The 27,365-nt window shown below is 51.4% G+C and overlaps 1 protein-coding gene across 1 annotated transcript; it reads left to right on the plus strand.

Annotated features, from left to right (window-relative positions):
• IPO4 (importin 4) lies at positions 1 to 26,191 on the plus strand. Its single transcript, XM_066627058.1, has 30 exons — positions 1 to 259; positions 1,526 to 1,612; positions 2,055 to 2,134; positions 3,778 to 3,819; positions 4,496 to 4,625; positions 4,726 to 4,905; positions 5,345 to 5,410; positions 5,738 to 5,839; positions 6,624 to 6,707; positions 6,803 to 6,964; positions 7,383 to 7,436; positions 7,532 to 7,641; positions 8,032 to 8,140; positions 8,877 to 9,006; positions 10,634 to 10,747; positions 10,900 to 11,013; positions 11,298 to 11,421; positions 12,672 to 12,783; positions 15,224 to 15,342; positions 16,122 to 16,199; positions 16,712 to 16,769; positions 17,144 to 17,249; positions 17,436 to 17,629; positions 17,932 to 17,991; positions 18,851 to 18,976; positions 19,915 to 20,123; positions 20,705 to 20,837; positions 22,921 to 23,025; positions 23,810 to 23,879; positions 24,488 to 26,191. Exons 1-30 carry the CDS (start codon positions 191 to 193, stop codon positions 24,616 to 24,618), a joined length of 3,258 nt encoding a protein of 1,085 aa, XP_066483155.1. The 5' UTR covers positions 1 to 190; the 3' UTR covers positions 24,619 to 26,191.
• Positions 26,192 to 27,365: the final 1,174 nt, after the last annotated feature.

Below are 27,365 nucleotides of genomic sequence, written 5' to 3' on the forward strand. Positions count from 1 at the left end.
TGCTGCTGGGGCTGTGTCCAGCTGGGACTGAGCTTCCCACCCACCCCAGTCCTTTCTGTGGGGGCTTGGGTGGGACAGCCCCCTGTGCAGTTCATTCAGCCTTGGTGAGGCTGCCCCCTCACCCCCTCTCCTCCCCCTGTGGGTTGATTCCACTTTTGGGCCCCACAGCCCTGCCTGCCTGCCTCCCACCATGGCCACTGAGGAGCTGGAAAAAATACTCTCCAACTTGCTGCAGCCTGACAATGCTGTCATCCAACAGGTAGGGGGCTTGGGAGCAAAAGTGGGGTGGTGGGGAGAGGAATGACATGTAGCCACTGGTGGGGAAAACCAGGGGTGGTTCCATGGTTTGGGGTGTGGGGTGAGCATGTTTACGCTTAGGGGTTGCTGTTTGGGAAGCATCTGGGGACAGCTGTGTGTCGAGGGCCACTTGCACTCATTAACACCAGAACCAGGGGACAGCCACTCAAATAGAGTATTGGGAAAGTTAGAACAGACAAAAGAATATATTTCTTTACCCAGCCTGTAATTAGTCTGCGGAACTCCTTGCCACAGGATGTGGTGGATGCCTTTAAAAAGGGGTTGAACAGATTTCTGGAGGAAAAGTCCATCACAAGCTGCAAACCATGATGGGTATGTGTAACCTCCTGGTTTAGAAGTAGGCTACCTCAGAATGCCTGATGCCAGGGAGGGCACCAGGATGCAGGTCTCTTGTCTTGTGTGCTCCCTGAAGCATCCGGTGGGCCACTGTGAGATACAGGAAGCTGGACCAGATGGGTCTTTGGCCTGATTCAGTGGGGCTCTTATGTTCTTACTGTGTGGGGCAAAGAGCTCGAAGGGGTTCTCATGGGGTCACTTAACCCTAATCCTTGCCCAGAGGTCTCTGCTCGAACTAGTGTGATGGGGATACAAAATCCTACAACTCAGTAACTGCAAGATAGGATGGCCCTATGGGATCTCCAGATTCAGGAGCAGAATTCCAGTGAACAGCTTTCTGAACAGAGAGCTTTTTGTCTTCCTGTGATGGGCTTCCTGAAAGTATCTGTCTGTCTGTGGTGGGAAGCAGATGCTAGACTAGATAGGCTTTTGGTCTGACCCAGCAGGACTGCTCCCATATTACTGGTGGCGGGCTCTGTCTGAGTGATTTGGGTTCAAAATCTCAACATCACTGTCTCTTCTTCCCTGGGCTCTTGAGTTCCCCAAGGATGCTCTGTGTCTCTCCACCTCCACCTGTAACATGGCAGACTGTGTCCTCTAAGTCCATAGGACTGTTGTGAGGTCAGGTGTAATGAACTATGCACCCTTGGACCTGGCAAAAATGGGTGCATTTCAATTTTCCACGTGGACATTGGGCCCAAATTCAGTGCATGTCCGTAATCTGGCTACAAGTTGGTACAGCGATGGAGTGTACTAAAAGGCCTGCTTATACTACGCAGCGACTGAACTGAAGCCTTCAGGAGAAAGTGGAGGGAAAGAGTTTGGGGCAGGCTTTAATCCCTGCTATCTCATTTCTGTTTTTCTCCGCTAGGCCACAGCCCAGCTGAAAGAGACCTTCAAGCAGCCCTCAGCCCTGTCACACCTTTGCCAGGTGATGTCGCAGTCTCAGAACCCTCAGGTAAATTGTTACAGGGCTTCATCTCTCAGCTGAGAGGTGCTGGAGCTCAAGCATTGGCTGGAAGTTGGCCCTTCTGTCCTGAGCACCTATTGAATCTTTTGGTGTGTAGTTGAAACTTGTGGTTTCCTTGATTCTAGGCAGAAAACACTCTGCACACGCTCAGAGACATGATCATTTATGGCTTTCTGCTTTGTGTGCTTCAGAGTTGAATTTTAGAACTCAGTCCTGGAGGAGATTAAGTCCTGGGTAGTGTCTGGGAGTCATGAGTTGTTTTGGTAGAATATGATTTGTACGACGCTATCTATGTGCTGCTGGTGTGTTTTCCTTCAACTTGTGCAAATGTTTTGCTCCTTTTTCCTTGGGCCCTGGATGCTTTGCCTCATTCTTCACCAACCTCTCTCCAACCAACCACGTACACCCCATACCTGCTCTCCCTCTCCAGATTCGGCAATTTGCAGCTGTGCTGGTGAGAAGACGTCTAACCAAGCACTGGAGGAAGCTCAGTGCAACAGAGCAGGACATGTAAGTGTTGAGGAAGGAGCTGGGGTAGGAAATTAAATCCTCTTCTCTCCAAACTCACTCTGGTGGCTCTATTTGGGATGCGTGTGAGGCCCACCAAAGACAAGGGCAAAAGAGAGGCTAGTTAAATAGCACCACAGTTGTGCATGACACTTACAAGAGATCTCTGCCCCAAGCAGCTTACAATCTGAAATGTTACACAAGAGGGAGAGAAAGAGAAGCAAGGGTAAATGGGGGAAGAAGGTGTATTTATTTCAGTTACATGTACAGTACTTAGACTTAATTGGGCAGGGTGAATTTATCTAAATTTCCAAGGGAAAAATGGCCAATTACAATTAGGTAGGCAGAGTCCTAATATTTATAATTGTATGGAGTCTGGCTCAGTGGCAGAGATCAGGTAGTTACAAGGTATAATGAGGGAACGATGCCTTCCTTGAGCAGACAGCATGGGTCGTGAGTGCTTGTGACTTCACACGGCAGCGCTTTTCAAACCACTCCAGTGGGCGGCTCCGCCTCACCTGCTGCCCTCACACCACACATTCCTGTAGCATTTTTTTCATACAAGAAAAGGAGATGATCATAGGGGAGATCATAAATTCCGTTAGGCCATTATGTGTTTGCATTAAGGTAGGAATTCATTGATAACACTGTCATTTTCAAAAGAGAAGCTTGTTAATAGTAATAATAATAATAAACTTTATTTCTATCCCGCCCTTCTCCCTAAAGGGACCCAGGGCGGCTTACAACATATTAAAAACAGATTAAAACATAATTTAACAAACAGACAAAAACATATTAAAAACACATTAACAGAAACCATAAAAACAGTAGTCAGATAAAAGTCAGAATAAAAAAGAGCATAAAACAGCAGTTCATAGAGGAATCAGGCCTGTAAAAAAACAACTAAAAGATGTATAAAAGATGTTTAAAAGGCCATGAAGTCAGAAGGCTTGTTTAAATAGCAGGGTCTTCAGGCCTCGCCGAAAAGTCTCAAGAGAGGGAGCCATTCTCAAGTCAAGGGGAAGGGAGTTCCACAACGTTGGTGCCACTACTGAGAAGGCCCTGTTTCTTGCCGCCGCCCCACGTACCTCCTTAGGCGGCGGCGCTTGTAAAAAGGCCTTCTCTGATGACCTGAGAGGACAAGCCGGATTGTACGGGAGTAGGCGATCTCTAAGATACCCTGGCCCAGAGCAGTATAGGGCTTACACCTTAAAATTTTAAATTGTTACACCTTAAAATTTTAAAAAATATAGTTTAAATGAACAAGCAAAAATCCACCTGCCTTTTCCCACCCTGTCAGTGGGATCTGCAGGGGTTGAGTCCAGGCCCAAGTGTGTTTTGAGATGGGGTTTGAAGGAGGTCAAAGGTCACCTGGCATCGTGGAGTCTTTCTGATGGCCTTCCTCAACATTCCATCTGAGCGTTGAATAACCGTCTTGACAGTCCTTCCGGCAGAGCCCTGTAAGGCCAGCCTCTGTTCTGGTCACCCCCTTCTTGCAGCTGCTGGGGCTGATGCACAGAGAGCATCGCTGGGTGGAGGCCTCCTAGGGAGTTGTTGGCAGAGTTCTTGCACCCGTGACGCCTGGCACTCGCTCTTGGTTCAGATGCGGCAGCTGAGCCCAGTCCCCCAAATCTTGTCTCTTCCAGGCTGAAGAAGCTGGTGCTGAACACGCTGCAGCAGGAGACGGAGTGAGTGTTGGTGCAGACTCGGTCATTATGCCTGTCCCACCTCCCTGCGGTGCGCCAGCCGCACAGAGTCTTGGCTTGCCTGAACACTCTTCTTCTGGTTGTCATTTGCTAATGTGGGGCTGGGGGAAAGAAGACCCTTTCACTGATGCTGGAGATGTGGTTGGGTTTGTCTCCATTGGCCCATGAGAACCAAACTTGGGGGGGGGGCAGCCTTGAGTCCACATGAAGCCAAAATTGGGAATGGGGGAAAATACGGTGGCTTAGCTAGTTTTAAAAGGGTTTAGGCTTCTCTTGCTCAAGTCTTTGCCTGTTGGTGGCTTTTAGCCATGATAGCTCAGTGGAACCCCCGTGTTCTTACAGCGACAGTCTACCTATGCATGTCGGGCGATGGGAAGCAGACCTATTGCCTTCATGCCCTGCTTGTGGTTTTTTTTTGGGGGGGGAGAGCCTCTGACTCACCACTGTTGGAAACAGGACTTGGGCTAGATGGAACCTTCCTTTAATCCAGCCAGGCTGTGTGATTAACTGTGTTAATCCTTTGCACTGTTGGAAGCAGCCCTGAGTGGGGTGGGGAGGGTGCAGGTCTGGTCAAAAAGGCTGATTTGGGGAGCTTGTGGTGGGTAGAAGTGGAGCTAAGGCTGTCTCCACTCCCCTGGCCCCGACTTATTTTTTCTAGCCACAAGGTTTCCTTAGGCCTGGCCCAGCTGGCTGCTGTGATTCTGAAGAATGAGACACTGGAGAAGTGGCCACAGTTGCTCCAGCTCATCCAGCAGGGAGCACATTCCCGGGACCTCACCCAGTTGCAGGTACGGTCATTCCCCAAGCCCACCAAAATGGACCTTCAGAGTTCGGATGTTCATTAAACATCATAATAAAAAGCACACTTCTGCCCCCTTCTGGTTGCAGGTGGGACTGCTGCTGCTCAATTGTGCCCTGGAGCTGGACCCCGAGGTCTTTGCCCCTCACTATAAGGACCTCTTGCGCCTTTTCCACCAGACGCTCAACAACCGCAGCCAGCCAGTCACTCTCTACTACTCACTGCGCAGCCTGAGCACTATGGCGCCTGGGCTGGGCTCCGACGAAATGGTGAGATCAACATGTGTGCACCGCACATCCTCTTGCCTTGTAGCCCCGGCCTCGTGCCTTGCCCAGCTTTGTCAACTGATTTGATCACGTTGTTCATTCAAGCAATGTCTGCACATCACCAAAGCACATCACTAATAGCAGATGGTTTGCAGGGCAGGGGAGCTCCTTGCAGTGAGACAGTGTGCCTTGCTGGGGCCAGTGGAGAATGCACAGCCTTCTCTTGCAAAGCAGAGAGTTGGTTCTGACTTTCGGAAGGGCAAATGCCTCCTAAGAGCAAGCAGTTACTCCCGTTTTTGCAGTTCTGAGTCTTATTTCTCTCTAGCATTTTTCAGTGTACAAAATGCTGCTTAAATGACATTTTTTCCTCACTCCTACCTTTCCTTTCCTCCCTTCAAACTCTGGAAACCCCCCCCCCCCATATCTTCTTTTCCCTTCCCAGAATCTGATGTCTTCAATGGTGCCCAAGGTGATCTCGGCCATCCGAGAACTGATCCAAGTCAATGAGGTAAACCTCCCCCCCCCCAACCCCAGGGGGTGTCAATGTGAGGCTTGTCTGTAGTGTGGATCTAAGAGTCTGGAGACACTCTGGAGAAATGTTTGTGTGCTCTGTGTCAGGCTTTTGCAAGTCACCAGATCTCTCTGCCCTGTATTTGCTCATAATACGTTGCGTGTTCTGTGTGTTGCCCTGTTTGTTAGGGAGTACCTGTTATAGCTTCATGTGTGTGTTTGCATCTAGCACATGGGTGTGCGCTCATGAGCCCATGTCTTCATGAAGTCTGCATACCCACTCAGTGCAACGTGTGTGGTGTCATCTTTTCTCCCCCCTGCGCAGGCCCAGGCCAGTGAAGTGATGGAGGTATTTGATGAACTCATGGAGACAGAAGTTTCTATCATTGTACAACATCTCTCGGAGGTTGTTGGTTTCTGCCTGGAGGTGAATATGATGTGTCTTTGGCTCCTCCTCCCTGTGCATTCTGGCTCCCCTCTCTGGTTGGAGGCTGGGCTGAAATCATAAAAGCATCTTGTCCAGCATCTTCCTTCCCATAGCGGCTGGCCAGTCAACCAGATGCACCCAGGAAGCCCACAATCAGGCATAACAGCAACTCACTTCTCAGCTAGCAGCTGCTCTTCATGTATGTTTTGACTCTGAACCAGGTGGTGCCATTTGGCTATCTTGGCTAGTTGCCATTGGGAGAGCTCCTTCACAGATGTGCCATCTCTTTAAAGCCATCTGTGAGTTGGTGCATCCCCACATCTTGTGGGCCCTCAATTAAGCATTGAGTGAAGAAGGACTTCACATAATGTCCTAGTCTGTCTCGAATCTTCCGCCAACCCATGTAACTGCGATTCTTCAGGTCCCAGGTGTTGTGAGAAGGCAAGCATTGCTTTATAAACCACGACCATTGGTCATTTTGTTTCCCTCTCTGGAGAGATCCTTTTGAAGCCTTTTGTGCACCACTTGGGTTTTTGGCCCTCCTGTCACCTGCAGACTTGACCTCTGTACTGTTCACTCTGACTCCAGAGTTCGTGTGAATAAATTGAGCCTTACTGGTGCCAACGCAGATCCTTGGGGGAGCCCTCAACTCCCCTCCTTTCATTATGAGAAGTGCCCATTTATTCATACCCAGTACCTCCTGGTTTTTTTTAAATTTCTCCATGAATCCTTAAAGCGTCATCTGTAAAAATTTTAAAACAAGCGCTCTGCACTCCCGCTATAGGTGGCGTCCAATCCAACGCTGGGTGACAATCTCCGCGTGAAAGCTTTGTCTTGTATCAGCTTTCTCATCAAACTCAAAGGCAAGGTAGGAATTGAGAGGGCCCTTCTCCACCCCTGTCCTGACAATACTGGGGATTTCAGCTCTGCTTAGAGGCAGTCTCTCTCCTGCTTGTTCTTCAGGCCATCCTAAAGCACAAACTCCTCTCGCCCATCTTGAATGCCCTCTTCCCCATCATGAGTGCAGAGCCGCCGCCTGGTCAGATGGACGCCGAGGACGAGCAGACGGAGGAGGACATTGAAGACAGAGCTGAAGTCCAGTCGCCCAAACACTTTGCGGCCCAGGTCCTGAGTGGGTTGCACACGTGTCTCATTCAGTTTGGGTTTTCTTGCCCCAGGAAGTTTTTTCTTTCCTGTTCTAGCACCTCTAACTTGGCACCATAATGCTGTTGAGTTGCTGCCTATTTCGCTCTGCGCCTTGGCTGCCCCTGATTGACTTCCTTATCCATTGCCAGCATACCCTGGGTTCTCTCTGGCTCAATGCTGCCCTGTCCCTTTTTCTCACAATCTTGCCACACTCCAAGCTTTTTCCCTCCTTGAACTGCGTCTCTTCCTTGTTCAGTCTCGGCATTCCCCTGAGGAGTCCCCAGCAGGGCTGTCATCTCTCCCCCCCCCCCATTTCTCATTCTTCCCAGCATGCCATTCCCTCATGCCCTATCACAGCAGACCTGCCTGGTAACACGTATTTTTGTTTCCATCACAGGTGGTGGATATGTTAGCCCTGCACCTGCCTCCGGAGAAGCTCTTCCCCCAGCTGGTGAGTGTGAGGAGCAGTCGCGGGGAGCCTGAAATCACAGGGCTGGAGGCAGCCCTTGGGGCTAGGCTGAACTGCATCCCTTTCTTTGCCCCTAGACGCCACTGATGGAACCAGCAGTCCTGAGCCCCAACCCCTATCATCGCAAAGCTGGCCTCATGTGCTTGGCGGTGCTGGCCGAAGGCTGTGGGGATCACATCCGGAACAAGTATGTACTGGGATGTATGTGGATGGTTTGGGGGCCAGCTGTGCAGGCTTGCACCCCTGTCGTGCATATCTTTGGCCAGGGTGCGTCCACCCTGCATACTGGGGAGAGGGGGGCAGGCCGGCTCCATGCTTAAAAATGCTGAATTAGGAAGAGTCTGTTTAAGGAGTTGACAAAACTGGCACAGGGGAAAAGGGAACAAATCTGGGGGAACAGCACTGCAGTTACCTTCATGGTTCCATTTTCAGGTGACACACACATGCCGGCCTGCCTGCCCTCCCTTAAAATTGTTGCCGTTCCCAGTTTGTTAAAGGTTTTGCTAAGATATTGACTGTAACTTAAGCAAACAAGCCTTCACTCTGCCCTCCTCTGAACCGACCTTCCTGATTGCAGGCATCTCCAGCCCATGCTGCAGGTGGTGTGCCGGGCGCTGTCTGACGAGAGTCAGGTGGTGCGCAACGCAGCACTCTTCGCCCTGGGGCAGTTCTCCGAGAACCTGCAGGTGAGCCAAGCTGCTAGGCCTGGGTGGGGGCTACTTGAGGAAGTCGAGCCAGCCTAGGCAAGGCAGTAGGAAAGTTGGTTCCGGAATGGGGCACTACAACCTGCACTGGATGGGGCAATCAAGTACTCAGGCTGGAACTGCCTTTGCAGAGACAGGTGGCTGTGGGCCAAGAGCGTTTTTACACAGCTCTGGTCTGGCTGGCGTGCCAGCTGTAGCTCTTCCATGCCCACTTGTGGTGTGCTGTGCCGTGCTAATTGGGTGACATCTCAGTCTGGCAGCTTTTATTCGGTAAGCCCCTGTGATGGTCCCTTGAATGGAACAAGACGTGGCATTGATTTTTTTTCTTGCAATAGAACTCAGCCCTCCGTTCCTCCTTTCCCAGCTGTAGCCACTTCTTAAGTTCATTTGCCCCAATTCTCTCCCTACCTCTGTTCTAAAACGTAAGCTCCTTGGGAGCAGAACTCTGTCTGCCCGTGAACTTCTCTGCAAGGAGCACTGGTGCTATGAACATAGATGGCGTGTTGAGGTTAGAGTTGATGATAACAGTTGTGAGTCTTATTATTACAAGTGTCTAGATATCACTTTTCAAGAAGGAAAATATCTGTTTAGCCCAAGGCTTTGGTGAAAAGCCTTGAATACCTTCCGGTGTGTATTATAGCTGCCGGTTTTCTCCAACAGACACTAGAAGAGCATGTCTTCATTCTTCTTTGCCTCTCCCCCTCCCCCACTTTGACAGCCTGACATTGCCCGCTACTCAGATGACATCATGCCACTACTGTTGCGCTACCTGGAGGGCGTGGAGCTGGCCCACACCAGCCACTTGGCCAAGGCCTACTACGCCCTGGAGAACTTCGTGGAGAACCTTGGTGAGACCTTCTTGGCCAGTCTGGTCACCTCCTTCCTTAGGAACATAACTGCTGGAGGAGGTCTACCCCTCCTCGGAGATCCTCCAGACCTCCCTTCCCCAAATGCTCAGCTTCCATTTTCGAGATGAAATCCAGGGGGAACGTGCAGGCTGCAATCCCAACGGCTCAATGAGAACCCAGTTTTGCGCCTGCCTTCTAGAGTTCTAGCCTGTTACTGCAGAGACTGGAATGACCTGTTTTAGACCATTTCTCTTCAATGGTTGTATTTTTTTTAATTTAGTCTTGAATAGTTAGCTAATTTTAAACACATTGGGGTACCTGTCTGAATGTCCTGGCTGTTCTGCAGCGATTCTTTGCCCCCACCTCCTCCCATGAAATTCCATGCTGTGGATCTGCCCCTCCACTTCTGTCCCCACTCTCACCACTTGCCCGTTTCTAGTCACATCTCCCTTGCAACATGTGTGCAGGCTGCAATACAGGAATTATTTTACTTTTCTTCATCATGCAGTACCTGTCAGCTGTTGCACTGACAAGAGATTTAGAAGGAAGGTGTTCCAGGCCATTTTGCTGAATTGTTCTGTTACTTTAATATTCTATGCTTTTCTCTGCCTGCCTGCCCCCCCCCCCAGTCTCAAGTCATCTCATTCTTGTTCAGCCAGCCTTCCTGTGAAGTAGAGTGAGCCTGAGGGAGACTTGCCCAAAGTTGCCTAGCGAGCTTGGTAGTGGAGTGTGGGATTTGAACCCAGGTCTCAGCTCTTGATACTTTTAGAATGTCAGGGGAGCTCTGCTGGACCAGACCAAAGGCACCTGCTTTTCAAGATGTCTGTCCAGATGACCCTGGGAAGCCACAGGCCCTTCTGCATTATTGTTGTCGTCCCGTCCCCCCCGACAATGCCCTTTAGACATCTGTTGCCTCTGGACAAGGAATCTTCATCTAGCCTCTGTGGTTGGAGCCATTGAGGGACTTCTCCTCATCTATGGATTTATAAGAACATAATAACAGCCCCACTGGATCAGGCCACAGGCCCATCTAGTCCAGCTTCCTGTATCTCACAGCAGCCCACCAAATGCCCCAGGGAGCACACCAGATAACCCAGAGGTTATCTAACCCAGAGGTTCCCAAAGTGTGAACTCCACTGCACTCCTGGGGCACTGCACTGTGCTGCACAGCCTCCTCTTCTCAGCTTGCTGTAAAAAGAATCTTGCGAGAATAGTGTGAGATATTGCACTATTCTCACAAGATCTTGCACTATGGCCCAGTGAGCTGGGAAGAAGGGGCCATGCAGTGCCACACAAAACCCCTGTAAGTGTGAACTGCACCATAGTTCCAGTGAGTTTGGAACCACTAATCTAACCCCTTTGTACAAGCCAGTTGTTCACACCTTGTGGTGCTGTATTCCACACTTTTTTTTAAAGGACAGTTTCCTCTTTTTTAAGGAGGATCCTGTAACATCTTGAGCCCATGTCTCTAGCTCCTGTTCATTTCTCTGGCTCTCACTTCAACCCTTCAGGATAGTCTGCTGTGAGCTCCGTATCAGCCCTTGTTACTGACACCATGTCCTTGTGGGGTTTTTCCTGCTCTCTGCTACCCCAGTCCTGTATTCATTTACCTCTTTCCTCCTTGCAGGAGAGAAGATCTCGCCATACCTCCCAGCCCTGATGGAACGGATGCTCACCACCTTGAGTTGCCCTGGCAGCCCCCGCACCAAGGAGCTGGCAGTCAGCGCCATTGGGGCTATTGGTACGTGCAAGTCCTGGTGAAGCTGCATGAGTTTACATTCATCCCAGAAGCCCCATCGATCTGGCTAAGGAAACTGGGGAGCTGGGAGATGGAACTCCTGGATCTTTTCCCTGTTCAAATCTTGCCTTGTGGCTTCATCCTTCTGTCTGTAGCCCAGGCTGCCCAGGAATCCTTGCTGCCATACTTCCCAGCTGTCATGGAGCACCTGATGGGCTACCTGCTCACCACCCGGGAGGACCTCAGGGCCATTCAGATTCAGTCTGTAGGTGAGCCAGGATTTTTGTGCTTTTAGAATTCATAGCGTAGCTTGTGAGCTCCTCCAGACAGGCTCCTCTCTTGAGTTTTGCTCCATCAGGCACCAGGTATTGTGGTGCTGCTGCTGCTATGATGGTTTTAATGCATTGATTTCAAACACTTCTGCCAGACAGCTGGCTGGTGAAATGGTGGGCTGCAGATAGAAGCCATTGGAACTGGTGGGCAGGTGGTCGCTGACTCTCTCCGAACCCCACCTGCCCTGCTGCTGACCTCTCGGTGCTGGTTGCCTCTCCAGAGACGCTGGCTGTCCTTGCCCGAGTTATGAGCAGGGATGTCTTCCTGCCGCTGGCTGAGAAGTGCTGTCAGCTTGGGCTGGACCTCTGTGACCAAGTGGACGACCCAGACTTGCGGAGGTGCACGTAAGTCACCCGTACCCCTTGGCTGGGATGCTGGAGGGAGGCCTGGGAAGTTCCTCTGGCCGTTGACTGTGCAGGCGCAGTGCGCGCACAACTTGGTAGAATGTGGGATTGCTCAGCAGCGTTTGGACGAGACCAGCGACTTGCTAAGCAGAGCCCAGGTCTTGCTTTTGCATAAGTTCCCAGGTTCGCTCTCCGGTTCAGAGGTGAACAGAGGCAGAAAAGACCCTCCTGTGAGATCAGGGAGAGCCATGGCCAGTCTATTATTGCTAGGCCAGATGGACCAAGGATCTGGCTCAGTATAAGGGCAGCTTTGTACGTTCATTTGTGTGGCTTCAGCCTGTCCTTGCAGTTGCATACACTGAAGATGCTTCTTCCAGGATCTGTCTCGGCTGCATAGTGAAGGCAAAATGGAGACACAGAGTTGACCTCACTGCAGAAGGAAAAGCCTCCTCTGTATTTCAGAACTGGAGACATGCAGCGTCTGCTTCTGCTGGCCTGGGACAGGGAGGTTTCTTGGGCCTTGCTGGTAGCAACACTAAAATACTGAAAGCGGCAGGGGGATGTTTCCCAGCCCCAGTGTTTCACCTGGGCCAGAATCACTGTCCTTTATGAAGGGAAACAACACAGTCCTTTCCCCATTCCCCACGTGGAGCGTCAGGCTTTCAGACCACCCAGCCCAGCATTGTCTGCTCTTCCTCCTCCTGGCAGCATAGCCCGCCTTTGCTTTCACAAAAGCGCTACAGACAATTTTTAAAAAGGAGCCAGAAGAAGCAGGTGCAAAATCAACAAAGTCCCCCCCAGAGCACCATAGAAATGCAGGCATTTGGCAAAGTCAGGTGTCTACCAGAAGGAAAAGTGTCTCTCCAACAGTGTTCAGGGGGTGAGCCTGGTGGACCTCTCTGCACAGGGAGGTCCCCAGCCAAGGTGCCACAGCTATTGTGGACAAGGCCATTTCGCTCTTCTTTGCTGCCAGGGTTGATGGAGAGCCCTCTTAAATAAAGACATTGATCATGTGACTCTCGTGACAATTTCAGAAGTCCAATATTTACTTCATAAATTCTCTCGAGCTCCTTCAACATCTGGATTGGTTTTCCCCCAAAAATTTGATGATGAGGATTATTGAGGCGGACAAAACATTGAATTTTGCATATGAATTTCACGATATTTGTGTTAAGTATCAACCTGCCTTATTTAGTACTTTTTAGCAGTTTAAAAAATCAGTTCTAAAATCTGCATGTCTGTTGCTTTAGGTACAGTCTCTTTGGCTCACTGTCAGTCGTGTTAGAGGACTCAGTTTCTCCCTACCTGCCTCGAATCACCACTCTTATGCTTTACTCCCTCAAGTCTACCGAGGGCATTGAGGTAAGAACAATAGTCAGGTTTTTAAGTGTCTCAGTGAGCTGGAAGGCCTAGAAACTTTGCCTTAAAAAAAAGAAGAAAGAATGTAAGCGAAGATTTTGTTTTGCCCAGCAAGAAAATGGAATTAGGACAACTCCAGAATAAACATGCTAAGGCTTTCACGGCTGGAATCCATATTGAACTTGACTGTTTTTTGGGCTGGGTGCCGTGGTCTAGCTCTTTTATCTAATGAGCCTAAACCAATCCTAAAAAAGGGGGGGGGGTAGCTCTTAGGTAAAAGAGCTAGACCATGGTACCCAGCCCAAAAAACTGTCAACTTTAATACAACTCCAGAAGTTAGTGGTAGACGGGGGCCTGGCGTGCAGTGGTCTACGGGGTCAAGAAGAATCAGACACTATTAACAACCGAACAACAGCTGTGATCTTCTCCACAGCAGAGACCACGGCAGAGCTGGAGGGGAGGAGACTAGTCATTCTGTAGTTGAGAGGAAGAGGCTGGAGCTATGCCTGTTTTCCCCCAAAGAGAGAGAGGAACTTCAGTATCTGTATTAAGGGCAAGGAACACAGTTTGACCCGCTTGGAGCTAGCATGGCCTCTAGGAATTTCTTGGTAGCAAAAAGTTTTGAAACTGTTAGCACAATCCTAACCAACTTTCCAAAACTGGTGGTGCTGTGCCAGTGGGGCACGTATTGCATCCTGCAGTTGGGGGGCAATCACAGAGGCCTCCTCAAGGTCAGGCAATGTTTGTTCCCTTACCTCAGAGTTGCATTACCCTTACCTCAGTGCTGGAAAGTTGGTTAGGATTTCATCCTGTGTCTTTTAGAAAGTACAACCAAGGCCCACTTCAGACATAACAATCAGACTCCAGCTTGTTAAAGTGAGTTTTAAACATACCGCAGTGTGACCGGTTTGGAGGCAATGAGAAACTGTGGTTTGTTCTAAACCAGGGAGGCTTTAAACTTCTCCTGGTGGGCTAAATCATTTTGCTAAGCAGCTAGTTGACCTGCTGAAAGACTGGAGCCAAATGGAAAGATCTGTCTGGTGCTGAGAAGAGAACAGATTTGGTGCCCGGTGAACCCGTCTGGGAAGGACATCCTGGATATGGGGCACCAGTTCAGGATGGCTCCCAGCCTCTGAAAGCAGGTTGCCTGAGAAGAGTCTCTTGAACCTAGTGGCTGGGCAGAAGAAAGGAGACCATGCGAGCATCTGGTAGGCCACTGTGAGATACAGGAAGCTGGACTAGATGGACCTGTGGCCTGATCCAGTGGGGCTGTTCTTATGTTCTTAACTACAATTCCCAGGAAGCCTTGCAGGTCTCTTGTGATCTGGTGTGCTCCCTGGGGCATTTGGTGGGCCACTGTGAGATACAGGAAGCTGGACTAGATGGGCCTATGGCCTGATCCAGTGGGGCTCTTCTTGTGTTCTTATGTAAAAATGTTTTCTGGTTAATTGGCCATAATGTCTTCATGTCTATTCCTAGCTGAAGTACAGCTGCTGCTTTATGCAGAATTGGACTGTTGATCCATCTTGATCTCACCCAGTGTGGTCAATTCTGACTGGCAGTAAATCTTCCAATATCCTTCCAAGCCTTGCTACTGGGACATCCACTAAAATTGAGTGTTGGGAGAGTTAGAACAGACAAAAGAAAATATTTCTTTACTCAGCGTGTGGTTGGTCTGTGGAACTCCTTGCCACAGGATGTGGTGATGGCGTCTAGCCTGGACGCCTTTAAAAGGGGATTGGACAAGTTTCTGGAGGAAAAATCCATTATGGGGTACAAGCCATGATGTGTATGCACAACCTCCTGATTTTAGAAAAGGGTTATGTCAGAATGCCAGATGCAAGGGAGGGCACCAGGATGAGGTCTCTTGTTATCTGGTGTGCTCTCTGGGGCATTTGGTGGGCCGCTGTGAGATACAGGAAGCTGGACTAGATGAACCTGTGGCCTGATCCACCAGGACTCTTATGTTCATATGAGCACATAGGAAGAGGGTCACAATAGTGGCAGCCAAGGGGGAAAACTGTTGCGACACCCAATCACCTCTCCCGCCTGTTGGTGCTTACACCAACACCAAGTGGGCAGGGCAAGGAAATTTGGAGACAACCCCCCCCCCCCGTTGCTTACAAAGATCATTCTGTGCAGCTCCCTGCTGCTTGCCTCTTCTGTTTGCAGCCCCCTCTTCTGTTCATTTCAAAGAGGCACAGAGGGTGTGCCCACAGGAGGATGGCGCATATGCTTCCCCCAGGCGTAGCAGTGGGCGACGGATTCAGGTGGTGCCAGGGGTATGCCTGTTGCCTGAAATCCCTGTATGGTTCCGTTGGGCTGGGGGTACAGATTTTAACAGGTGATGCGCCATGAAATGATCTGAAGCCTCTTGGCTGCTGTGAAGTTATATCACGATCTCTGCACGTCTCTCTTTGCATTCATCCCTTCCTTTGCTCAGCCTCACTACGGAACTGGCAGCTCTTTCCTTTTGTTTGATGACGAGGAAGAGGAAGCCGAAGTGGAGGGAGATGAAAACCTGACTGATGACGAAGATGAGGAGGACTCGGAGCTCACAGGGTACAGATCTGGTTGCAGGAAGAGAGGGAGGGAGTAGTCATTCCTTGGGGAATTCGCTGTGGGAGCATTTCCCTTACTGAAAGGGAGCATCCGAGAGAGTAGGTCTCTTGAGTTCAGGGAATGGCTTTGAATGGAGGAGCTTCTGTCATGCAAGTGTCGCCTGCAGTCTGGTGCAGGCCAAACGCAGGCTGGCCGACCACCTCACTGTGATGGAGGCTTGATTTCAAAGAAGTCTGTGCCGCTTCTCCTTGTATGATGAAGGTGCTCGTGGTGGCTCACAATCAGTAACACAATTCAGTACAATGAATAAAGTTTGATTTTTAAAAAACCAGAACATTAAAATGCAGCACATATAAAAGAGAGGAACAAAAATGGGGAACAGCTGATGCAGGGGGGCCCAGCTGAACCAAAGGTCTTCAGTCCCCAGTGGAAGGTATGCAGGGAAGGGGCAGCTCTCAACTCTACTGGGAGGGAGTTCCACAGTTGTGCTGCCACCAAAGGAGAGCCTTCCTGTCATCACCACCACTCTAGCCTCAGTCGGTGGTGGCACATGCAGGGGGACTTCCCAAGGTGACCTAAGGGGATGGGTCGTCATGTAAGGCAGAAGCAGCCTGCATCACTCTCAGGGTAGACCCTTTTTTCCACTTTAGTCCTTTGGGAACTGTTTGATATGCACGGCTTACATTGTATTTTAGTCGTCTTCTTTGGAACTTATACCGCCAATGGCAGTCCCATCTCTCTCTCTCTCTCTCTCCCCCCCCCCCCCAAACTATCTGCAGGCTGAGTGTGGGAAATGCCTTTATGGACGAAAAGGAGGACTCCTGTGTGGCCCTGGGAGAGATTGCCACCCACGCCAGGTACCTGTGTGTCTGCTTATTTGTGGTGTTCCCCACTCTGGGGAATCAAGTGAGCTTCTCTGTCCAGTGAGGCGGCTCCAAACCAGGGCCTGTTTGCTGGTCAGTTACAGAAAAAGAAGGGCAGGTGTGGTCGCTGACTCAGAATGGTGAGGTGTCACTGTGCCCAGGGCAGATGACAAATTAGGGGATGTTGGGGGATTTTCATCAAAGGTGGCCACTAGGGGGCTTCATGAGCTCACCTTCTTGCTTGCCTAGTCACGCACTGAGAGAAGTACGTTTTTCTCCAGGCTGTTCATTATCGACATTTTCCGTGTTTTCTAAATATGCCTGTGGCTCCCACTTTAGATTCTCGCTAGGCGTTGGGCAAAGAAAGCAAACATCAGAGGAGGGAGAAGTTGTGGATGCAGGGTGATCGGTGTGTGATTGACGTCACTAAGCAAGAGAGAGAGGACAGGCAACTTCCTCAAGGTCCTTGACTTGCCACCTCAGTCCTGTTTCTGTGTCTGTTTCAGTGCAGCCTTCCTGCCATTTATGGAGAACTGTTTCCAGGAAGTCTTCAAGCTGCTGGAGGTAATGGCGGGCCAAAGCTGGATCCCCCTGACCTCACTGTGGAATGCCCAGGTCATGGGGGGGGGGGAGATGACCAGCTGAAGAGAACTTCAACAGAGAAGGAGAATTGAGGGGTTGCTGTACCTCAGGTCACGTGTGGGATGTAGCCTTCTCATCACTTAGCCTCCCCCCTGGGGAGGAGCTCAAGGCTGGCATTCTCGGTTGACACTAGGCCAGGTAGAGAAATGGAGGAGGAAAGAGGTGGCCTGAATGGGATGAGGAAAGGGGTCTCTCCTGGTGAGGGTTAAGCCCCAGTCTCCTTCCACTGGGGATGGCGTGTGGAATGGAATTGTGGCAGCCCAGTGTGGGAATCGTGTTTCCCTGTTTCCTTCCAGTGCCCCCACATCAACGTGAGGAAATCTGCCTTTAACGCCCTCGGCCAGTTCTGCATCTCGTTGCACCGCGTTTGTGAGCGCGACCCATCTGAAGCCCACAGTGCTGGTGAGCAGGCGTGGCGGGAGAGTGAGATGGGCTGGTATCCAACTCCAATACTGTCAGCCAGGAGACCTACTCCTAAGCAAAGGGGCAAGCTGGCAAGGGCAGCAATTGCTTTTCCCTGCAAAAGGAATGTCTGGGGAGACACGTTCCGTTTGCAAATGGGACGGTTTGCACCCCTCTCTCCCTCAGCGCTCCAGAAGCTGCTGTCCACCGTGCTGCCGGTTTACGTCAAAGGGATTCGGGTGGACAAGGAGCGCCAGGTGGTGATGGCCATCTTGGAGATCCTGGGAAAGCTGGTGAAGTCTTGCCAGCAGGAGGCCCTCCGGGAGCCTGGGCGGCTGGTGGAGCTGTGCCAGGTGATCCGGGAGGTGCTGGAGAAAAAGGTAAGTGCCTTGGGGCACAGGAAGGACTGAGGGGCCCATCTTTTGCCCTGGGTTCTTTCCCTTCTAGGACAGCCAGAGTTTTCATCCGGTGAGGCCTCCTAGACACACCTGGGAAGGAGAGCTGGGGCTTCTGCCCCCTTTTGGTGGAGACCAAGCCTGTGGTGATCCATGAGTGTGGTTGTGTGGTCAGCATTGGAGATTCGCAGCCTGCTTGTGCCCGCTGTGTTGATGGCATGGGTTTGCTGTGGCAGGTGCAAGCTTTTGTTCTTTTAGAAATGCTTTCTCCTACTTCCCCTTTCCAGACAGCCTGCCAAGGCACTGATGTGGATGAAGATGGAGATGAAGATGATGACAATGAAGAGGTGAGTGTGGGGATTGGCATCTTCAGGTGCTAGCTAGTGGTTGATGTTTGGCCTGGCGGCTCTTGGGAACGGAGACGTAGACTTTACAGCTACAATAAGTGGCAAAAAATTAACAATAAAAATAAACTATTGAAGGCCAGCGAAGCTACTCAAGTAAGAACAGCAGACAGTGTCCAGTACTGTTTTCAATCTTGAGCCTCAAGGATACCTGGAAGGTGCGTCTCAGTGCCCAGCTCTTCTGCAGACAGTGCCAAGACCCCACTTCCATGCCTGAAGCACCCAGAATCTCTTGCTTCCAGTGGGGTTCCAGTAAGAAGTATTGGGAAGGCTGGCTCATCTGTGGGGCTGACTAAGATGGTTGTCTCAGGCAGTAGTACAGCATCCACCTCAGTTTGTTGCTTGCATCTTCTGGTTCTCCTCCTGCTCCAGCTCCCTCGATTGGAAAGGAATAGGGGGCCATGCAGGAGAGGGAAGTTGTGGGCTAGAGCAGAGGCTGGCACAGCCTTTATCAAGCCACCTCAGGCTCTAGAAGGCCTTGAGGTAGCCCAGAATATTGGGTAGGGGGTTTAAGGCGAGGCAACCCAAGTCAACCCACTACCCCCCATTAGCCCCCTGCCTTTAGGGCTGCAGTTCTGCTGATGTAGGAGTAGGCCCCACTGGAAGCCATGAGATAAATGTGACAGGATCGGGCTGCAGAAGGAGTGCTCCTATCCATCCCACAACAACTGTGCAAGGGCAGAAATCTCTCTTCTAGTAAGATGCTTGCGGGGCAGAGGGGAGTAACTACAGGAGAAGGGGGCCTTTTCCCCCTCTGCCTGCCTTGCTGCCCACTCTGTTTGCCTCCCTCTCCCGAAATCAGGCGGAGTACGATGCCATGCTGATTGAGTATGCTGGAGAGGCGATTCCCATTCTGGCGGAAGTGGCTGGAGGTGAAACCTTCGCTCCTTATTTTGCTGGCTTCCTGCCTTTGCTCCTCAATAAGATGGTGAGACCTGCGGTGCCTGCCTCCTCTCTTCCTCCTGCCCCCCCCCATTTCCTTCTGCTGCTTGCCCTTCAAGACTGGTCCTCAGAAGCTGGAGCCCTTTTTATCCCACTTGAAATGGCCTCCCTCCCTCATTTTTCTCCCTGTGCTCAAAGCAATTTGAACAGAGGCCTCCATGACTAGTAGCCGCTGGAATCCTTTCCTCCCCCAAGTCTGTCACATCTCCTGTTAAGGCCAGCTGAGCCAGTGGCTGTCTCCAGCCATAAGAACATAAGAACAGCCCCACTGGATCAGGCCATAGGCCCATCTAGTCCAGCTTCCTGTATCTCACAGCGGCCCACCAAATGCCCCAGGGAGTATACCAGACAACAAGAAGACCTGCAAGGCCTCCTGGGAATTGTAGTTAAGAACATAAGAACAGCCCCACTGGAGCAGGCCATAGGCCCATCTAGTCCAGCTTCCTGTATCTCACAGCGGCCCACCAAATGCCCCAGGGAGTATACCAGACAACAAGAAGACCTGCAAGGCCTCCTGGGAATTGTAGTTAAGAACATAAGAACAGCCCCACTGGAGCAGGCCATAGGCCCATCTAGTCCAGCTTCCTGTATCTCACAGCGGCCCACCAAATGCCCCAGGGAGTATACCAGATAACAAGAGACCTGCAAGGCCTCCTGGGAATTGTAGTTAAGAACATAAGAACAGCCCCACTGGAGCAGGCCATAGGCCCATCTAGTCCAGCTTCCTGTATCTCACAGCGGCCCACCAAATGCCCCAGGGAGCACACCAGATCACAAGAGACCTCATCCTGGTGCCCTCCCTTGCATCTGGCCTTCTGACATAGCCCATTTCTACCCTCCCCCATCTCTCGGGGTGGGGTAGGTGTGTCTGCCTGTCTGTGTTGCTCCCTAACCACTCCTTCTTGCTGCCCCCACCCTTCACAGAAGCCCAGCTCCTCCCCCTCGGACAAATCCTTCGCAGTGGGCACCGTGGCAGAGGCCATTCAGGGACTGGGCCGAGCATCGAGCGCTTTTGTGCCACGCCTGTTGCCACTCTTGCTGGGGGCGGCACGCGACCAGGACAAGGAGGTGCGCAGCAATGCCGTCTTTGGGCTGGGCGTGCTGGCAGAACACGGCGGGGAAGCCGTGCACGAGTATCCTTCTCTCTCCGGGGCTTGTCTGGGTGTGGCATGGGGGGACCTGCTTCCTTCCCCACAAGACCCGGCATAGTTTGGGAACTGGCAGTGGGATGGGTGGGGGAGGAGCAAGAGGGATGTGGGGACATTTGGTGCTGGAAAGCAAGGGCTTTCCTAGCTTTGGCCTGGGCACACCTTGCCCACTTCCTTCATATAGCTTCTTAAGACCCCCCCCCCCATTTCTGTTGGCACCTTTTGGGTTTAGCTTTGTCTCCCAGAGTTTCTGAGCCAAGTCTGTGTCACTTGGAGCAACTACATTTGCACCTCCTGTTTCCCCCTCCCCACATTGTCTCACTTGTGTCAATAAGTAGACTGTAAGCCCTTCGGGGCAGAGCCCTGCCTTTTTACTCCATGTGCAGCATGGAGCGCCATGTGTGTTCCGACTCCTGTGACCTCTGCCTCACTGGTTTCTTTTGCCAAGTGTGTCGTTTCTGACCTTCAGTGCCAGTGTGACTGTGCAGTTGCCTGCCCATTGCGCTGCTGAGCTCCCCCACGGCTGTCCTCTTTTGCCTCCTTAACCCCCTCTTTGTCTGGGGCAGACATTACCCAAAACTGTTGGGGGTTTTGTCCAGCATCATCTCTCAGGAGCAAAACAATCGGGTGGCTGACAACGTATGTGGAGCCGTGGCTCGGATGGTGATGGCCAATCCGGGAGGAGTCCCCCTTGGACAGGTGAGAGCCTGGGTCCCCTGGTGTGGAGGACAGCAGTGGTCGGTATCCAGAACCTGCCCCCTCCCCTTTTCTGGCATGGATGGCCCCAGCTCTGCATTGTTCTTCGAAGTGTCCTTTGGTTTCTCTTGCTTGGGTTAACCACATGGCCTTGCTACCTAAGAGTCTTTTACCTGGATTGTCAGGGATTTGCCCCAAAAAGCAGGGACTCTACTGCTGAAGAAAGGACCCTTCCAAGCAGACCTGATCTCTGGGACTGGCCCATCCCTGAGGCCAACGGCAGCAAGTTGGCAAGGAGCTCCCACCTCACCTGCACTGCTGCTGCTCCTTGTCCCACTCCCTGGCTTGGCAAAGGAACCCCAGCAACAGGGTGGTGGGCTGGAACCCCTACCTGTCCAGTCCAGCATGGTCTAGTACAGCGAGATGCTGTGGCCTGCCACTTTGCCTCCCTCTTCCTTTGCCAAGCCAGGACCTTGGACGAGCAGGTGCTGGCACATCACCCGCTAAGAGGGCAGTGCTTGACTCGCTGCGTTGGGCCCCGGAAGTCTTTGACGGGCCCTGCCTGCCTGCCCAGTCCTCTGTTGTCTGCACCGGCAGCAGCAGGTCTCTGAAGTCTGCTGCAACGACCTTTGCTACCTGAGCTAAGTTCTTTAACAGGGGGAGTGCTACTGTCCCTGCCTGCCCCAGCAAATCCCCCCCCCCATGGCTGCTTGCTGGTGCTTCCTTGTTTGTTTCGGACCGTGAACCCTTTTGAGACAGGGAGCCATGGGGTGGGGGGAGCTTTCATTTATTTTGCTAGGTTTTTTTTATGGTAGATACTTCCCACCCCCTGTTTATTTATGGGTACCACAGGGATCCTAATCCACACCAGGAATTTGTGTATGGACAACTGGGGGGGGGGCGCAACCCCTCTTCTGAAATGTATGAAGTGCACTGGTGGACACAGTCTATGTGGGGTGGTGGAATCCTTGTCCTGACCTGGAGGTGTATGCTTGAACTTTGTGTTAAATTGTCCACCTCCTTTAATCCCGCCTGGTGGCAGAGAAAGGTGGCACGGGACTATTTACAGGCAGAAAGAAGGGACTTGCTGTGGGTGAGGAAACTTTCTTTTGGGGGGTGTTGCCAGATAGATCAACAGGTTGATCAACAGCTATGCAGCCCGTGGGTGCCTGTTTGGTGGGCAGGCAAGCCTGGCTGGATGGCTGGTTATTTTTTTATATATATATATATACTGAGGCTTTTCTGAAAGATTAGGATGTGTTTCTCCTTCCACGATTCCAGTACAAAAGAGTTGGCTTAGGAAGCTGCCAACTACTGAGACAGAACCTTGGTCCATCTAGGTCAGTTTTGTCTACACCAGGGGTGTCCAAACTTTCTGGCAGGAGGGCCACATCGTCTCTCTGACACTGTGTCAGGGGGCCAGGAAAAAAAGAATTAATTTATATTTCAAGTTTGAATACATTTACATAAAGGAATATATTAGAGATGGAACTTGCATGAATGAATGAAGGTCTTTAGAGTCCCATGCTCAAAATGGGCAGAAGGAAAGGCCACTGACGGAGGGAGGCCCTGCTAGACCAGAGCACATACCTGCCGCTCATAGCTCAAGGCCTATAAAAGGCTTTGCACAAAGCAAGGCCAGCCTTTCCTTTGCTGCCACTGCTGCATCACAGATGTGAAACAGCAAGCAGTGGAGGGAGCCCTCATTCCACAGCTCACATGAGAGGTTGACCAGTGACGCTGAGAGCAGTTGCATTGGGCCAGCACAGGCTCCAGCAAGTCTCTGGTGGGCCAGAGGCTCATTGGAGACAGGTGGCCACCTACGGGCTAGATTGGGAGACCCCAAGGGCCGCAAGTGGCCCCCCGGGCCAGGGTTTGTGCACCCCTGGTCTACACCAACCTGCAGCAGTGGTTCCCCAGAGAAAGACTGGGGACTTTTCCAGTCCTACGTGTAGCTGTTGTGTGAGTTTTCTGCCTGCACAGTAGGAGCTGCACCCCTGAGCCTCAGCTTCTCTCCAGTGGTTCTGATGAGTGACTTAAGGACGTTGTTGACCCCTGGTGCGCTTTCTCTCCACTCTGGCTGCAGGTTTTCCCTGTCTTGCTCCGTGCCCTCCCGCTCAAGGAGGACTTTGAAGAATACAAAACGGTCTTCAGCTGCATCAACTTTATATTAGAGCTCAACCCCCAGCAGGTATGTGTCAGTCCCTCTGCTGCTGCCCCATGGGGCTCAGTGTGCCTGCAGGATGACTGCTGCGTACCCCAGAATTGACCAAAAGGTTTTGCAGGACTGTCTGTGCACCCAGGCTTGAAATTTGCTTTCTAAAAAAAAAAAAAGCAGAGCCTCCAAACGGAGCAGGGAGGCTCTCGCATACACACAGTGCCCGTGTAGCTTGCTTGGGGGAGATGTGCCCTTCAGAGCTGTGGACGTTTCTGTGTCTCTGGTCTCCAGCACAGTCCTATAAGTAGGAATTTGTGGGCAAGGGGACTCTTAGTGGCTCTTTGCTCTGATAGCTAGATGGAACCTGCAGGTTCAGAGGCATTCTACCTCTACATGCCTGGTGCCATCAGGTCCTCCTCTATCTCTTGGAAAAGGGCCAGCTGGACTCTCGGTCTGATCCAGCGGGTGAGTCCTTGTTCTGTTCTTCATATACAGAAAGCTGCAGAAGCTTCTCGATGGCTGCTTCCCTTCCCAACCTCCCTGCTTGCTCAGCGAGACCCCAGAGTTGGGCTTGCAATTCCTGTGTATTTGGGTTGTGCAGATTTATCCCCAGATTGTAGAAATGTCAAGTACACTTTGCGGCAAGTTGTCTTCTGCTACCAAAGTTGAATTTTAAATGAATTCTCCAGCCCTGCCCAGTAACCTCTCTCTCTTGCAGACAGGAAAATAACTTGGAGCAGAGGTTTGGGTTCCTGTTATTTCTGGATGTCCCGTGGGGGAGGGGGGATCCCTGGCTTGATGCCTCCTTTTCTTCCAGGTGTTGCAGCAGGTTGGGGAAATTGTTCGAGCCAGCAGTGCAGTCCTGGGAAGCAAGCACCTGCCGGCAGGTATGTGCCCTAGTCTAGCAGGGCCTCCCTCCACCTGTCAGTGGCCTTCCCTTCTGCCCATTTTGAGCATGGGACTCTAAAGAAGTGTGCACAGGTAACAAGTACAGCGGAAGGTTTGAGGGTTTGGGGTCCTGTGGCTATCAGCCCAAATGCCAAAAAAGGTGCACCCCTGCTTAGAGGCCACTGGGCACCAAGAGGGGTCCACTCTCAAGGCCTGTTGGGGAGCTTAATCAAAGAAAGATGTTGTTGGACTTCCTGCATTTTTGCGGCACCCTTTTTCTGACCTGGGACTTTTGAGGGCCTGCATTGGGGCTCCCAGGACGTCTCCCACCTGGGCAGTGACCAGATCCTGACCAGTTCAGCGTCTGCCATGTGATGCCTTCCAACGAAGTCTCGAAGCCCTAAATTAGTCCCACAGCCACTCCTCTCCGCTTGTCTTGGCTGACAGAAAAGCAGCAGGAACAAGGCAAAACCTCTTTGTGAGCTTCCCACAGCATCTGGCCAGCTGTGTTGGGAGATCAGGAGGCGGAGCCACCCGGGCCCTCTTGGTCCAGGCAAGCCAGTGTGTCCCCTGCTGACTAACCCCCTTTTCCCCCTTTGTTATCCAGATGGCCAGAACGCTCTGGTGCTGCTGCTCCGCAACTTCTCAGCCCGCTGCCCGGCAGAGTTCCAGATGGCTGTTCTCTCCCTGCCCTCAGAAGCCGGTGCCCTGGTCAATGCAGCCATTGGCTCCACCTGAGGAGAGGGGGGCTCCACACGCCTCCCCCCTCCCCTCCCACCATCACATAGTCGCAGAGGACTTTGCACACAGAGACCGACAACATCCCCGGTACCCCTTGTGCTGTTGGGACCAGTTGCCTCCTTTCATTTTGGGCCTGCAACCTTTTGGGTCACCCCCAACATGGAGAGTCCTCTGCGGGGTCTTCTGCTTCCTGGTTTCCTGTCGCCGGTTGGATTCTTCTGACAGACCTTGGAGCCGGTTGCTCTTGTACAGCACAGTGTTTGTGCCACACTTGGTTCTTGCCACACATCTTTTGGTGCTGTTTGTTGTTTGTGGTGCTGATCTGGTTCTGGGGAGGGACAGTTTCTTTTACAAAGGCCAGCCTCAGTGTTGTCGCTCAGCCGTTGTCTTTGTTAGCCCTTCCCGAGGACACAGAGGCTCTGTGCCTGACACCCTTTAAAGGTCTGCTAGTATGCAGTCTGGGTGGAGGTTAGAACTCCCACCACTCTCTGCCCTCTTGCTTTCTGATAACAACCCTCCCCACCAATTGCAGGCTGGGATGGGGACAGTTTGCACAGGGGAAGATCTAGCCCAAGCTACCCTGCAGGCTGAAAGGTGCTCCTGTGTTTACTGTGGCCACTGAGAATCCTGACTGAGGGACAGGGAGGTGGCTAAAGAGCCAGGGAAGTATGTGGCCAGCTGTAGCCAAAAGCCATATGAGCCACATCTGGGGGGGGGGGAGTGGGTCATGTGCCCGCTTGTCTGCAGACTAAACTTTCAGGCCTAAAATGTGCTGCAGAGAAAATGGTGGCTGGAACCGGGTTTATCAGAGGCAAGAGTTGAACTTGCTTCCCTCCACTGTTGCCACAAACAGGCAGGGCCATGTAGTTTGTTGCTGGCCCCTTCAAACTGTCACTTCCGTACTTGCAGGAAGAACATGCATCCTCTCCTCCCTGGTTGCACTGTTTGTCCCTAAACAAGAGGTGGGGGCTAGTTGGGGAGGAAACCAGGGCCTCACCACTTCCTGTGCTCACCAGGTCACTGAATGCAGAGCCACTGTGTGAGCTTCCCAGTCTTGGTGTCCCTGCCCGGTACGTGACCAGAGTCCAGCTCCATTGTTAATGACAATGGCACCTGTTGTGTACAGCGCTGTGTTTACTGTACAGCAAACCAGCTGTCATATCAATGACTGTCCTGTTGCCAACACTCAGCCAGTTCCTGGTCCTCATGAGTTTTTTTTTTTTCTCCCCCGCCATTGTTGAAGGAGGTGGGTGTGTTTGACTCCCCTTGTTTACTCTTCCTGTAGCCTTCCACGCCCTTTTGAGACAAGTTCTCAGAGCTGCTAAATCACCATCACTGCCCCGGCCTTGTAGGGCAGGGGACTGCATTTTTGTTTTTGCCAAAGTTTAAGTGGTTTGTAGACAGTCACCAAGGTTGCGGCTGTTCTTGCTAAAGTATGACTGTTTGCAGTTTTCAGCCAGATTCCTGTGATGAACTGGTGTTGGGGGTCTTGGCTGCAGTTTGTATTTAAGATGTTTTTTGAAGAAAATAGAGGAAAATTATATTGTCTATCTTGCAATTAAAACCGTCTGCTGGATCTGCGTGTGTGCTGAAAAGGAGGTGTGCTCATGTGTCTTGCAAAGAAACAGGAAATTGCCCTTGTATCCTGCCACACACACCCCCCCCCCAGCAGAGTGAGGTAGTGGATGGGTGTTGGGCCTAGAGCTGAAGTGAACTTACTCTCCTTCCTCTTGAGACATGATTATCAGGTAGTGATGAGTGCCTGCTTTACACAATAGGAGCCCCACTGGATCAGGCCAAAGACCCATCTAGTTCAGCTTCCTGTATCTCATAGTGGCCCAGATGTCTCTGGGAGCACACAAGCCAACAAAATACCTGCATGCTGTTGCCACTCCCTTGCACCTGGCTTTCTGAGGTAGCCTACTTATAAACCCAGGAGGTGGCTTGTAACCTGTGCTGAACTTTTCCTCCAGAAATCTGTCCAATTCCCTTTGAAAGCCACCCAGACCAGATGCCAGCACCACATCCTGTGGCAAGGGGTTCCACAGACTAATTACATGCTGGGTAAAGAAATATTTTCTTTTGTGTTCCAGTTCTCCCAGCACTCCGTTTTAGTGGATGTCCCCTGCCAGACTTTTACCTTACAGCAGTGGCTCTCGAACTTTTCCAGCTTGCCCCTCCCCTGATCCTTGTAGCCATTGGCCACAGCTTCCCATTACAACACCTCACCTCAGTTAGCCCCCCAAATGGGGATGAAGGTGTTATAATTATACACTAGAAACAAGGCTGCCAGCACTCTGAGGCTGCAATCCTAACTACACTTACCTGAGAGTAAGCCCCATTGAACAAAATAGAACTTACTTCAGAGTAGACCTGGTTAGGATTGTGCCCTGAGTTTGTCAGCAGCACACCTGGAGGGTTTTGGAAAGGGAGGGGGGAAGTGATGAATTTGCAGGAGGGGAAGACTTTGTTTTGTGTGTATCTGCTAATTGCAAACTGATACAAACTGAGACCTAGAGACTGTTTGGCTGGAATCCTAACCCCACTTTCCTGGGAGTAAATCCCATTGAACACAATAGGACTTACTTCTGAGTAGACCTAGCTAGGATTGTGCCTTTTGTCTTCAATAGCAGCCAACAGAGTACCCCCCCCCCCCCCAAAAAAAAAGGAGGCAGGAGGAAAAAGGGGAATGGCTAAAAAGGAATGGGGATTTTTTTATTTTTAATCAATTTTTGGAGACAAAG

The sequence above is a fragment of the Tiliqua scincoides genome, chromosome 5 (genome assembly GCF_035046505.1).
Source record: "Tiliqua scincoides isolate rTilSci1 chromosome 5, rTilSci1.hap2, whole genome shotgun sequence".
NCBI classification, from domain to species: Eukaryota; Metazoa; Chordata; class Lepidosauria; order Squamata; family Scincidae; genus Tiliqua; species Tiliqua scincoides.

What these genes read in the sequence shown, in the direction of transcription:
- IPO4 (XM_066627058.1), top strand. Translation starts at nt 191, where the DNA reads ATGGCCACTGAGGAGCTGGAAAAAATACTCTCCAACTTGCTGCAGCCT. An exon ending in ACAATGCTGTCATCCAACAG is followed by an intron (nt 260 to 1,525) that starts GTAGGGGGCTTG and finishes TTTCTCCGCTAG; the next exon opens with GCCACAGCCCAGCTGAAAGA. An exon ending in AGAAGCTCTTCCCCCAGCTG is followed by an intron (nt 7,437 to 7,531) that starts GTGAGTGTGAGG and finishes CTTTGCCCCTAG; the next exon opens with ACGCCACTGATGGAACCAGC.